The sequence below is a fragment of the Ostrea edulis genome, chromosome 1, assembly GCF_947568905.1.
Source record: "Ostrea edulis chromosome 1, xbOstEdul1.1, whole genome shotgun sequence".
NCBI lineage: Eukaryota > Metazoa > Mollusca > Bivalvia > Ostreida > Ostreidae > Ostrea > Ostrea edulis.
Window position 1 is genome coordinate 13,393,391 of NC_079164.1, and position 13,211 is coordinate 13,406,601.

General features: G+C 36.6%; 1 protein-coding gene across 1 annotated transcript in view; it reads right to left on the reverse strand.

Moving 5' to 3' along the window:
• Window positions 1-13,117, reverse strand: part of LOC125662493 (uncharacterized) — a 47,503-nt gene extending 34,386 nt beyond the window's left edge. Inside the window, exons 1-6 of the mRNA XM_056152728.1 lie at window positions 13,004-13,117; window positions 11,497-12,924; window positions 11,330-11,389; window positions 11,162-11,245; window positions 10,469-11,068; window positions 3,193-3,201 (exon numbers count right to left, since the gene is read on the reverse strand). Of these exons, the coding sequence (XP_056008703.1) occupies window positions 3,193-3,201; window positions 10,469-11,068; window positions 11,162-11,245; window positions 11,330-11,389; window positions 11,497-12,922 (2,179 nt within the window). The 5' untranslated portion in view covers window positions 12,923-12,924; window positions 13,004-13,117. The remainder of the gene's footprint in view (window positions 1-3,192; window positions 3,202-10,468; window positions 11,069-11,161; window positions 11,246-11,329; window positions 11,390-11,496; window positions 12,925-13,003) is intronic.
• Window positions 13,118-13,211: the final 94 nt, after the last annotated feature.

The window sequence follows — 13,211 nt, forward strand, 5'->3', positions numbered from 1 at the left end:
CATTTGACCCAATGCGAGGTTGTATTGACGAACTACATCGTTATAACGACCATAGAATTTGCGAAATGTTGACTTCAATCGAGACTGTTGAAATCCCTGTACCATCAACTTGTTTGTCAGAAGCTTACCTCGATTTAAAAACTGACTATACCCAGAACAAGCTCTTGCATATCGAATCAGTTGAGATATATAAACACCATATGCAGGTGATAATAGAATATTGCTACACAAATATGGGAAGTTGACGATGGAGAAGCTGAAATCATCCCGTTTGTCATACAGTTGAGTTGTCAGTTTGCCGTCAATGTCTACTTTCAATAAAATATCTAAGTATGAAGCAGAAGTGGACGACTCTGTGGTGTCCTTTATTTCGAGCTCACAGGGATATATCAAATCGACATATGAATGAAAGCTATTATTGTTAATAGACAAAACGTCATCGATATATCTAAATGTCGAATTGAAGGCCACAGCGAGAGATTTTTTTTTACCTATGAATGAGGGAGATAATCTTTAATTTTGAAATTAATTTCTAAATTTTATAACAGCAATTAAATATACATCCGTATTATCAAGCTAGTAACGAAGTACTTAGCTACTGGGCTGTAGAGACCCTCGGGGACTAACAGTCCACCAGCAGAGGCCTCGACCCAGGGGTCATAATGTAAAACTATATGTCGAGCTAAACGTAAAGCAAGAGCCAGTCGTTGACCACTGTTGTAAAATGGTTGGGAAACGGGTTGAGAATATTGAAGAAATCAGAGCTTATATTTAAGTTCATGGGTCTGATAAAGTATCTTATAAGACAGTTCGTAAGTGGAGAAAGAAATATCTGACTGGCACAGAGTCCGTCAAAGACGCAGCAAAATCTGGCCGACCTGTGACTGTAACAGGTAAGGCAAATGTCTCAAAAGTCAGTGAAATGATTGAAAGTGATGGCAGATACACCATTCGTGATATTGCCAAAACTGTTGGCATATCGTTATCGCGGGTGCATTTCATTTTGAAGTGTATTTTGAAAGTACGAAAGATTTCTGTCAGATGGATACCGCATATATTGACAGATTACCAAAAATGGGTACGAGTACAAACCGCTAAGCAATTGTTCAAATGTTTCCCAAATTCAATCAAAGACAATTTGAAAACATTGTTACTGGTGGCGAAACATGGATTCACTATTTAGAACCAGTAAGATTGATTGATTGAATATTGTTTAACGTCCCTCTCGAGAATATTTCACTCATATAGAGACATCACCACTGCCGGTGAAGGGCTGCAAAATTTAGGCCTATACTCGGTGCCTATGGTCATTGAGCAGGGAGGGATCTTTATCGTGACACACCTGCTATGACACGGGACCTCGGTTTTTGCGGTCTCATCCGAAGGACCGCCCCATTTAATCGAGGCGATTAAACAAGGGGGTACTGAGGACCTATTCTAACCCGGATCCCCACGGAATTCGAACCAGTAAGAAAAATTGGAAACAAAATATGGCTAACTAAACACGGTAGAAGGCATGTAGTTGCCAAAAGAACCATAAGCACAAAGAAGGTTCGTTATTGCATATTCTTCTCAAGTGATGGTATAGCGGCATAAATTACGTTGCCGAAGGGCAAAAGTGTTACAGGTCGGCATTACCAAGATGTTCTACTTTTTAAAAAAGCTCAAGAATTATTATCATAAACGACGCCCTGTGTCAGGATTTAGGCATGTTCGTCTACTCCATATGAGTGAAATATTCTCGAGAGGGACGTTAAACAATATTTAATCAATCAATCAATCAAAATTATTGGGGCGGCATCTGTATAACGCGATTAGATGAGATTGCATCTACATAGATCGGCGTAAGTGGTGTACATGTACGTATATCCAATTTATGTACATGCAATTGATTTCATGAGAAAAGATATTACACACATGCATTAATCATATAAGCAAAACCATCAAAATTCAGTTTGTTACTTTCGTTTTACATTCACATTGTGAATACCCTCTTCTAGAATTTGTTTTCAGATAAAATGTAAAATGCAAGGTGAATTGCAAACCACATGTATCTTATAATACTTATAGTTTAACATAGTTCAAATTATTATCCAAGGTTGTAAATATACTCAAATTTCACATGTCGTATGAAAATATGATTATGTATAATTCAAGATTTAGGGGGGGGGGGGGTGTACTTGTTGTAGAGCTTATAGCTTTTAAAATGATATGTCAACATATGATTTTCTTACGCAAATCCTTTTTCTAAGATAATAATCTGTAAATTAGAAACAATTCATTCAAGGTTTAGTCCGTAAAAATTGGGGAAAACGACCAATATTGACATCAAATGGAATTTTCAACAGTCTTTCTTTTAACATGTTTGGGCTCACAAAGTGTACATTATGAAAATAGTTATTTGAATTTATTAAAATAAATGATTACATATCATTAAATAATGGGTATGTAGTCTATGTTGCTTATTACAGCCCATTTGTTTGGGAAAATATTAATTATTAAGAAAAATAAGAAGGAGGAATACATTTTCATTAATGCTGATTATATGTGGATGGGGTACTTACTTTTGAGAAGCAATAACAGTGAAAATAGCATGTTAACATATATATTTTTCAATGTTTATCTCTTACTGGAATATATATCTATCTTATAAAGGCAATTTTTTCATGATTGAGTCCATTTAAGGCCGAGTATAGGTCTACCTTAAATAACATCTTCTTTAGTGTTACTAAATTGAAATTAAATGGATATTTAGAAAGAGCAGGTATAGTTCTTTACCAAAATTGTAAATTTGATGATCCCCCAAGTAGGGGTTCTGACCCCAGGGTGGGATCAAACTTAGTACAGTAGAACTCTGATATAGCGAATTTCCCGGGACCCTCTATAAAAATTCGCTATAAGCGTAATTCGCTATATGTTTATAGCGAATTCATAATTCAAATATAACGAATTCGTTATAAAACTGATTTGTTCTATATGTATATCAGTTCTATAAGAAAGCAGCAATCGATATACTTGCGTTTGTATTGTCTATAAGAGAAATGAAGCCTATATATTTTCGAGAAGAAATATTTTTATACAAGATATACAATGTATACACATTGATTTATATATGATAATTTATCTTGATGGATTATTAAGTCATGCAAAAACATGTCGAGAGAGAAATGTCAACACAATTTTGCGCAATACATGTACAGTCTATTGCAATTGTCATTTACTTGTTGATGTACACAAATAAAGGAGTGTACGATAAAATAAATGCAATCAAACTTCAAATTTAATTAACGAGAATAGTAAACAATACCGACAATATATTTCCTAAACGTATGTGCAAGAATTGTTTTGCATTAACAACCTTTTTTGAAAAATTACAAACAGAAATTTTGTAATAAGTGTGAATCCTTTATGTCAATGGAAAACGATTGTTAAAAATCACAAAGAGTTTAAAATGAAAAAAATTAATTCGTTATAAAAGGTGATTTTTACGTTCATTTTTAATTCAAGGGGAATAGGAATTTACTTCGTCATATCCGTAAATTCGCTATATCTATGTTCGTTATAGACGCAGATTTTTATATAGAATATATAAAGAATTTGCCGGGGAAATCTATTTCACTTCACTATAGCCGTAATTTCGCTATATCCGTGTTCGCTATATTCGAGTTTTACTGTATATAGTATTTATGTGTAAGTTTGCTGATACTGTATAAAATCTAAATGCATACTTAGGAATAGCAGAAAAGGATGTACAAAATATGGTGAATTTTACAACCCAGGGTTTTGACTCTAGGATGGGTCCAAATTAATCATATCTTTTAATGTTAATACATGTACAACTATTATATTATTTAAAGCCTTTCATCAGTGTATGCATTTTTGAGGACAGTGAAGATTTAAGAGCACATCTTGTTTTATACTGTTGCTGAACATTAGAATTTAGCTTAGATATTCAGTACAGGAATTTTTTTCTAGATTTCATAGCCCTTGGGAGTAGTGATACTTTTTCACTATTACTCAGGTGACTGATAAGGCCTGTGGGAGTAGTGATACTTCTCACTAGTACTCAGGTGACTGATAAGGCCTGTGGGCCTCTTGTTTTATATTTATTTTAGTTGCATTTCCACTGTAAATTCAAATTTTTGAGGAAGTTAGCTCCTCATCCTTTGAGCACAACCACACAAGGCACTGTACCTGTGTGGGCACTATTTCAATACTTGTACTGAGGACTTAAATATATTTTACATTTTTACTTGAACCTACCCAGTTGATATTTGCATGCCAATTTCAGAAAAGGTTTGAAAAGTACATTTTTGGTGGAAGGATATTTAACCAGAAACCCAATGTATAAATCCGCATGATAAAGACTCTAGGTACTGCATTTCCATATGGATGCAATGATAATGTACACAACATAGGAAATTTGACTAGTCCACATGGAAATACATGTATGTGAATGCGATGAGATTTTTTCCCCAAATACATAAACGCAATCTTGGACATCATTCCTGTAAAAGACCAAGTATACATGATGTCATGTTTGATTCACTTTTACCTTGCATCAACAGATCTTTCGGTCCACTTCATATGCACACAAAACTTTTTACTCTGTTCCACTGAGAGTTTTGAATGTTATTTTAAGAAGCCAAAGCTAGTCTATACTTGGATTTTTCAACACCAGAAAATAGACTGAATTCTATGATGATGGATGTTGTCCATTACAGGCTATTAAAACCGCCACAGGTTATGGATGATGTGTAATCATAGCAACATTCTTCATAAAAAAGTTCAGTCTTGTATTCCAACATATCCTAAGTTCAAGTCTACACCCCCTATTTCCTTCAAATATACCTCTACTATTGCATCCAAACATTTTAATTACTGACAAACTTTGCAGTGCCTAGATATAGACCATCTTATACGTAATCCAGCTACGTGTTCTTGTCCGTCGTCTTCTTTCAACTACAGTCCAGCTGGACACTTCATTACTCGAGATGTTGATATACAGTTAAAAATGAGGACCTGAAATCACTTATTTGAAGAGGTCCTAAATACAGAGAAACTCGATCATTCAATTGCCGACAGAACTTCATCATCTCAACTATGAATTATGTCGAAGACTATGCCAGACAATTGGTTAAATATGAAAAGAGAAATGCGATACATTGTCAGAATAAAGTACAAAAGGATCAATATTGAAACAAAAGTACATACCATATATCCTTCTGTGTTTAATCAACCAGATGTGATAAAAGGATTAGATAAGTTACATGAGAAATATGTTCTAGTTCCAGCTGACGAAACTTGTAATAACATTTTATTTGTAAGGCTCATTATTACAACTGTATTTTACATGAACTTGCATTAATTCCACTTTTGGTAATCGTACTTATACTCCAACAATGCTTTCAAAAGATGAAATTCTTCAAAATCATGCTTCAGTTTTAGACACATTTAATATTCCAGTCAATACCCCGATAAGATGGAAAAATATGAGTTGCCGTATCTGTAATGAATTCCTAAACTTCCCCAAAACCTTTACAAAGATACATTGCTGGATCCAGTAAGTGCTCTACCAAGCCCCAATCTTTTCTCCTCACGAAAATATTTTCAGTCGTGAAGGAGAAACTTCAAACGTACTGTGCCACAACAAATACCAGAAGTGGTGTAAATCAAATATGAATTCTAAAAAATTCTAAAGAACTTTTAGTAGATTTGAAATTTCAAAACTTTTCTCAAACCAACAACATCAAAACGTATGACTTTTCAACACTTTACACAACCATTCCTTACGATGAATTAAAGACTAAACGTTTTGTCATCATAGACAGTTGCTTCTTCAACGAAATCGAAAAAGGAAAATAATATTTATATATAGTGATCAGTCATCCAGAAAATTACGTTGTTAAACACCACTTTGATTCCACGGACAAGTAATCTGACGTTGATATAAATATATGCTGTAGTTTCTCATTGACAATATCTTCGTAGTCCTTGGTGATCAGACCTTCCAACAGTCAGTTGGAATTTCCATGGGCATGAATTGTGCTCTTTTCTTATGTGATCTGTTTTTATATTCTTATGAAGCACAGTTCACTCCAAAGCTTTTACATGAGAAGAAAACATATCTTACTGTGGCCTTCAACTCGACATTTAGATATATCGATGGCGTTTTATCTATCAACAATCGTTTTCAGTCATATGTCGATTCCGATATATCTCTGTGAACTAAAAATAAAAGACACCACGGAGTCCTCCAAATCTGTCTCGATCGGTCGTACTTGGATATTTTATTGAAAATAAATATTAACGGCAAACTAACAACTCAACTTTATGACAAACGGGATGATTTCAACTTCTTCCTCGTCAACTTTCATATTTGTGTAACTACGAGGGCTGTTCAATGTGTATTGTACCACAGCGTGATAACGCTTTGCACGATTTCGTGGATGATGATACTCCTGAATAGCTCTATTCAATACCATTCCAACGGTATAAACACGAACCTTCAGTTCCACATAGTTTTAAACTTGTAGTCATTTCAATAGAGCCAGTCGTTGACCACTGTTGTAAAAATGGTTGGGAAACGGGTTGAGAATACAGAAGACATTAGAGCCTATATAAAAGTTCGCACAAAACTCGGTCATTCGGTAATGCAGATTTTTATTGAACTGGGGGAAGTTTATGGGTCTTATAAGGTATCTTATGAGACAGTTCGTAGGTGGAGAAAGAAATTTCTGACTGGCACAGATTCCGTCAAAGATGCAACAAAATCTGGCCGACCTGTGACTGTAACAGGCAAGGCAAATGTCAAAAGTCAGGGAAATAATTGAAAGTAATGGCAGATACACGATTCGTGATATTGCCAAAGCTGTTGGCATATCGCTATCACAGGTGCATTTCATTTTGAAGTGTAGTTTGAAAGTACGAAAGATTTCTGCCAGATGGATACCGCATATTTGTAAACATTGTTACTGGTGACGAAACATGGGTTCACTATTTTGAACCAGTAGGAAAAATTGGAAACAAAATATGGCTAACTAAACACGGTAGAAGGCCTGTATTTGCCAAAAGAAACATAAGCACAAAGAAGGTTCTTTATTACATATTCTTCTCATGTGATGGTAGAGCCGTACAAATTCCGGTGCCTAAGGGCAAAAGTGTTACAGGTCGGTATTACCGAGATGTTATACTAAAAAAGCTCAAGAAATATTCTCATAAACGACGCCCTTTGTCAGGATTTAGGCATGTTCGTCTACTTCATGATAATGCTCAATTACATACATCTGAGCTTGTGAAGCAATTTTTGAAGTCGGAGAAGGTTACCATCTAGCCACACCCGCCATACTCTCCAGATCTAGCCCCATGCGACTTTTTCCTTTTTCCAAAACTTGAAAAGTTCTTATCTGGTCGTCGTTACAAGTCCCGACAAGCCCTTGGCTCAGCCATCAGTCAGTGACTCAGAGGTCTACCTAAATCAGCGTACCGTGACGCATTTCAGAAATGAATTCGGAATTTGGAATTATGTATTTCAAACCACGGAGAATACTTCAAAGGGATGTAATGTTCATTTCACTATTTGAGTTGAATGCTTTTGAGAAATCGTACAATACACATTACATATGGAACAGCCCTCATATTTTATATTTCAGTATTTAATATATACATGTACTAGGAAAATGAACCTGTGTAGAACAAAACACAGCATAATTAGTATGAAACGCACCAGACAGCATTTGACCCAATGATAGGCTGGATATGATTCACAGATTTACAGGGAAAATAACCTGAAATGATCAACTACCATTATATTGTCGGAAGAGCTCTAAAGTTACCCCCTCTTCTATTTTCAAACACTATTAGACTACTCGTTTTTGCAAAATGCTCTTCATCCTCGTTTTCATCAGTTGTTGACAGTTTTTCTTTGATTTTGTCTCGCACCTTGAGGCATTTCTGGTTTAATAGTGTCATATCAAATAGGTTTTTTTTAATGATACATTGATCTGTAGATGTTTGAAAGTATATATTTTGACGCATCCAAATCAACTGTACATTGTTTTCCAGACTCAGTTTGTTTAATCATCATGACAGATCTATTTTAAAGATCTGCTTGAGTTTGCCATTGTGTTCACTTAAAAATTGCCGACACTGGGAGAATTTGATTCTTGTGACATTTTCTCATAAATTATTTTTTCATCTCCTCAATATGAGGAGTTAGTATAATTCCTAAATAGGTTTAAATTGTAGTAATATTACCAAATAGTTTATATCAGCCTGGGCAACACCTAACTTGTAATATATAGGTCCTGAGTTCGATACCCGATTGTTCCAAAGGTTAACACAAAAGTATCACATTAGGGCAGACCTTGAAACAAATAAGTTGACATTTTACTCATTCACTAAGTTATTTCTGTATGCGTTATCCAATTTATGAAATTTCCTTTACTCTAGTCCTGAATTTGCTTTACCCTAATCAAGGTGAAATGTTGTAACCGCTATATCGCTGTAATAGGCGCCGTTCTTTCAAATTTCTTGGAATATTTACCTTCTACTATTTAGACTGCTACAACATTAACCGCCACTTTTACAATATATACTTCTTATATTTGTATATCAGGTGCAAAATAATAGCGTACTTGCCTTTCGCCATCTTGGAATAGGGTAACGCACTTTACCCTAGTCCGTTTCTACACTAATAATATTGATATACTATCATTCATAAACTATCAACAACCGATGATGATCACGTGTTTGAACATTATGGGACAGTGTTATATACTCGATCAAGTTACACGGACTTTGTCACGATTGGTAAAATATTTTGTTAATTGAATTGTTCGTATGCATTATTTTCCTATCAGTTACGTTTTAAGTTAGAACAAATAAGGATCTGATTCTATTTGTAAAGGAAGTTACGTTTATTTCAATAAAATGTACCGTTTTGCCATGCCACAACTCAACGAAATTCAACTTCGTCGAGCTGTTCGGATCCTTCAAGCAGGAATGAATTGTCGCATATTACTTTAGGTGCATCGAAACACCATTCAATCATTACGGAAACGTTTTCAACAATCTCATTGCACTCACGTAGACACATCAGAGTAATGCACTTGAGAAATCGTTTTCAAACAGTACGTTAAACTACATTTTCGTATAATTCCTGGACTTCGACATTCAGTCCAAGAACTGTACGTAATTGTGGCAATTAGATTTAGGAACGCAGTTCACTATTCGCAATTCAATTGTGAACTGCATTTTAGAACGCAGTTCGCAATTCAAATTTCTATATGCTTAAAACAACACCACACTGAAATTATAAGGATGAGGTGCCAGTTACCAACCCCAAACGCTGTGAAGAAATGGTGATGGTAATCTCTCGAGTTACGGAGATCCGCCCCTCCAATTTTTATGCATAACACATTACACTTAGTGAATAAACATCGGATTCGGAATCATCGAAGACCCCTACCCCGGGAACTGAAATTTTGGGGTAGGGTATTAGTGGTCCTCTCCCATCACCGTGAAGAAATGGTGATGGTACTTTCACAAGTTACGGAGATCCGCTCCTCCAACATTTTTAATTAACGCATTACACCTAGTGAATAAACATCGGGTTCGGAATCATCGAGGACCCCTACCCAGGGAAGTGAAACTTTGGGGGTATAGTATTAGTCGTACACTCCCATCACTGTGAAGAAATGGTGGTGGTACTCTCTCTCTCGTTACGGAGATCCGCTCCTCCAACTTCTTTAAATAACGCATTACACCTAGTGAATAAACATCGGGTTCGGAATCATCGAAAACCCCTACCCCGGGAACTGAAATTTTGGGGGTATAGTATTAGTCGTACACTCCCACCACTGTGAAGAAATGGTGATGGTTCTCTCTTTAGTTACTGAGATCCGCCCCTCCGATTTTTATGCATAATTCATTACACTAAGTGAATAAACATCGGGTTCGGAATCATCGAAAACCCCTACCCCGGGAACTGAAATTTTGGGGAAAGGGTATTAGTGGTCCCCTCCCACCACTGTGAAGAAATAATATGCCGTTATCAAGCTTGTGAAAAGCTGAAGATAATGTGTCTAGGAGGAGTACGTATTCTTGCCAGGAGGAGTAAGCATTCCTGTCGACCGGTCACACCCGCCGTGAGCCCTATATCTTGATCAGGTAAACGGAGACGTTTACATGAATATGTTAAGAAGTGCTGTAAACAATGCTAATGAAACTATTAAAAATAAGATGGTGTTCATCGCTACATCTCTTTATTTTGGTTTTTTTTTCTTTACAAACATGATGATACATTGATGGTGTCTTTCTCTAGTTTTCTAATCATAATGTTTTAGATATTGCAGTGTATTCCACACACAACATTCATTTTTATCATACATTTCTCACGTTCAGTTATAGTTAATTTTTCATCAGTTAACAGGTAAAAGATGAACTGGAATTCTCTTTATTTGTTGACCGGCTCTTATTTTCAATTCTACAGTAAATTTATCTGATGGGTGGACGCAAAATGCGGGCCAAAGAGGTTTGTCAAACATGACGTCATCAAATCGGGTGATGAGATCCGACTCTGTTGTGTCTACAACGGAGATACAAGAGTTTGTGTCGTCGACAAAGATTCCAATAATCTTATTCAAAGATGACTTTCTTGACACAAGACCAACAGGCAAATGGCCGACCATGACGTCGTGGTCCCAACACTCAATGCAAATTTGGTGGCACTTCTCACAAAACAATACAGAAAAGCTCCAACCTAAGTTGTGGTGTCGTAGAGGTGTAGTAAAATGAGACAATTCGAAGTTTGTCATTATGACATCACATATGACGTCATTAAGCTTGAGATCCTCCCAGATGTCATACTTTATTTCCACCTCAAAAAATGCCGCACAGGGAGAGACGAAACTTATCGAGCCCGCAGCGCCGTTGTACACACTTGCTCTATTGACGAGGGTCGTATGGTACTGTGAAACCGCTGTGGATGCGTTTGAAAGTATCCGTTTGCTTTGAGATATAAAACAATTCTTGTGCAGGGTTGATTCATCAAGATGAAAAACAGGACCTGCGAATAAAAAAAAACGTTCAAAAAAGTAACAGTGTACATTTAAATGATTTATGACTCATCATAAAATGATTTGTGATAGTGGTGTATTACATGTATAGATCATTCGACTGCGCTCTGGTCTAGAGGAACATGAGCTAAAGGGCCGCCTTGGAGAACTGGAAGGTTTCATGTCATCTGAAATCAAGATATTTATGAATAAGACGGTGTGAGCATTTTATCTGTCAACGAATTAGATTGATTAAATGTATCACTACATACCCTGTGATAGTACTAGATCAGGAATGGGACTCCTCACGACGTCAATACTCTGAGCAACATCTGCAAATAAAATCACAAAAAATTATCAATGTTGCATCAAGATACGATACTGCGATGAATAAATCTACAGACAATTTTGCAAGCTAAACGTGAGTGAATCCACCTACCATCAACTGGTGATATTGACCTCTCCGAGATGTCCAGTGACTGATTGTGGATGTAAAATGGCCGTCCGAGTAGGAGCACTTCTACGCAAAAGATTCCAACCACTTCCACACGGAAGCTTGTATTCAGAACACCGCCATCTTTTTCCTGGCAAGGGTAGAGCGACCGTGTAAGCTTTCCAACAGGGTCCACTAGACAGATTTGAATGTCCAGGTCGTCCTCTTGGATTACCTTTTTATATTGATCAAACAACTGAATACTGACTTCAAAGGTCTCGCCAACATGAGTGGAAGAAGGAATCTTCATTTTGGTGTAAGATGCATAAGCATTCGAAAAGACAACAGTGCCTAAGACATTAATTCTTTCCTCAAGTTCTTCAAGCATGTTGAAAGAAGAAAAACGGATTATAGGGTTAATGCATGGTATACATTGATGATTCTCATTTGCTAGTCTCAAAAACTGTTCCCGAATTAGTCGTTCAAGATTGAGGAATTCTAGTTTATTTCCACTTTCCAAAATATTCTTTAGGTAACTTCTGCCATCATCTATAGCATGTTTACCCATCAGGAATCCCTTCTGTTGTTCTGTTAGAGTCATTTTCTTCCTCTCTCGCTCTGACTGGATGAATTTTTTTACATCGGATTTTCTCTGTTCGAGTTGTTTGATCACGTGATTATACGTGACATTGGCGTCTCTCAAAGCCTCCTCTGACATTTTGTCTACGTTGTTGATCTCGTCTTTGATTGTTTCTATGGCGGCATCCACATTTTCGCTTTGATGCAGTAAATCTGCTTCAATGGCTTTAATGTTTCTCAATCTATTCTCAAAAACGGTGTCAATTTTAAGCACTCTATGGTTCTCCTCGATATGCGAAATAACACATAACGAGCAGAGGCATCGCTCACAATCTTTATCACTGCAGAAGAATTTCATTTCCTCATTGGAGTGTCCGGGAGCTGTGCATTTTGAGGCAGTCTTAACATGATGTTGTTGCAGCTTTGCATACTCTTCCATTGAAACAATGTCATGAGAACGGTACTTTTTGTACTTCTTATGAATTGCCAGACACTCTGAACAGAGATTATCAAGACAATCCATGCAGCGATGTGATGCCTTGGGCTCTTGATCACAGAAGTCACAGAAAACTTCTGTAAGGGCTTCTGCGTTTTGCGATGTCTGTGCCATCTTCATGGGATCCTTAGGAAATAAAGTGACGTCATTATCCGGCGTCTCGTGGGACAATTTACATTCCGGACATATCAAAATCTCATCAAATACCAGCTCGCACAGGCAGTCAAGGCATACGTCATGTAGACATGGCAAGAGGCGCGGTTGGTGATCTTCATCATTATACATGTGTTTGCAGCGGCGACACGTGACTGAGAGACCCCTCAAATTCAGATTTTCTATCGCGTTCGTCGCCGACATATCTGCAATGTAATTAACAAGGTAATGTAGACATGTTAAGGGGTGTTAATAAACAAAGAGTAATGGTATATGAATACTTACTTTGAGAATTCAGTTCCTACAGAACTGCTTGTTGTGGAGGGAGATGCGTCTATTTAGTTGTTTAGTCCGAGACATGAACTATTGTTTTACTATTGACGACGTATCTATGTTTGTGTTTTGTTCATTAATATTCATGACAAAGGTTCTTATCATCATGCTTAAGTCTATTGACTAATTATCTGATACGGTATCGCATTCCATTACATTA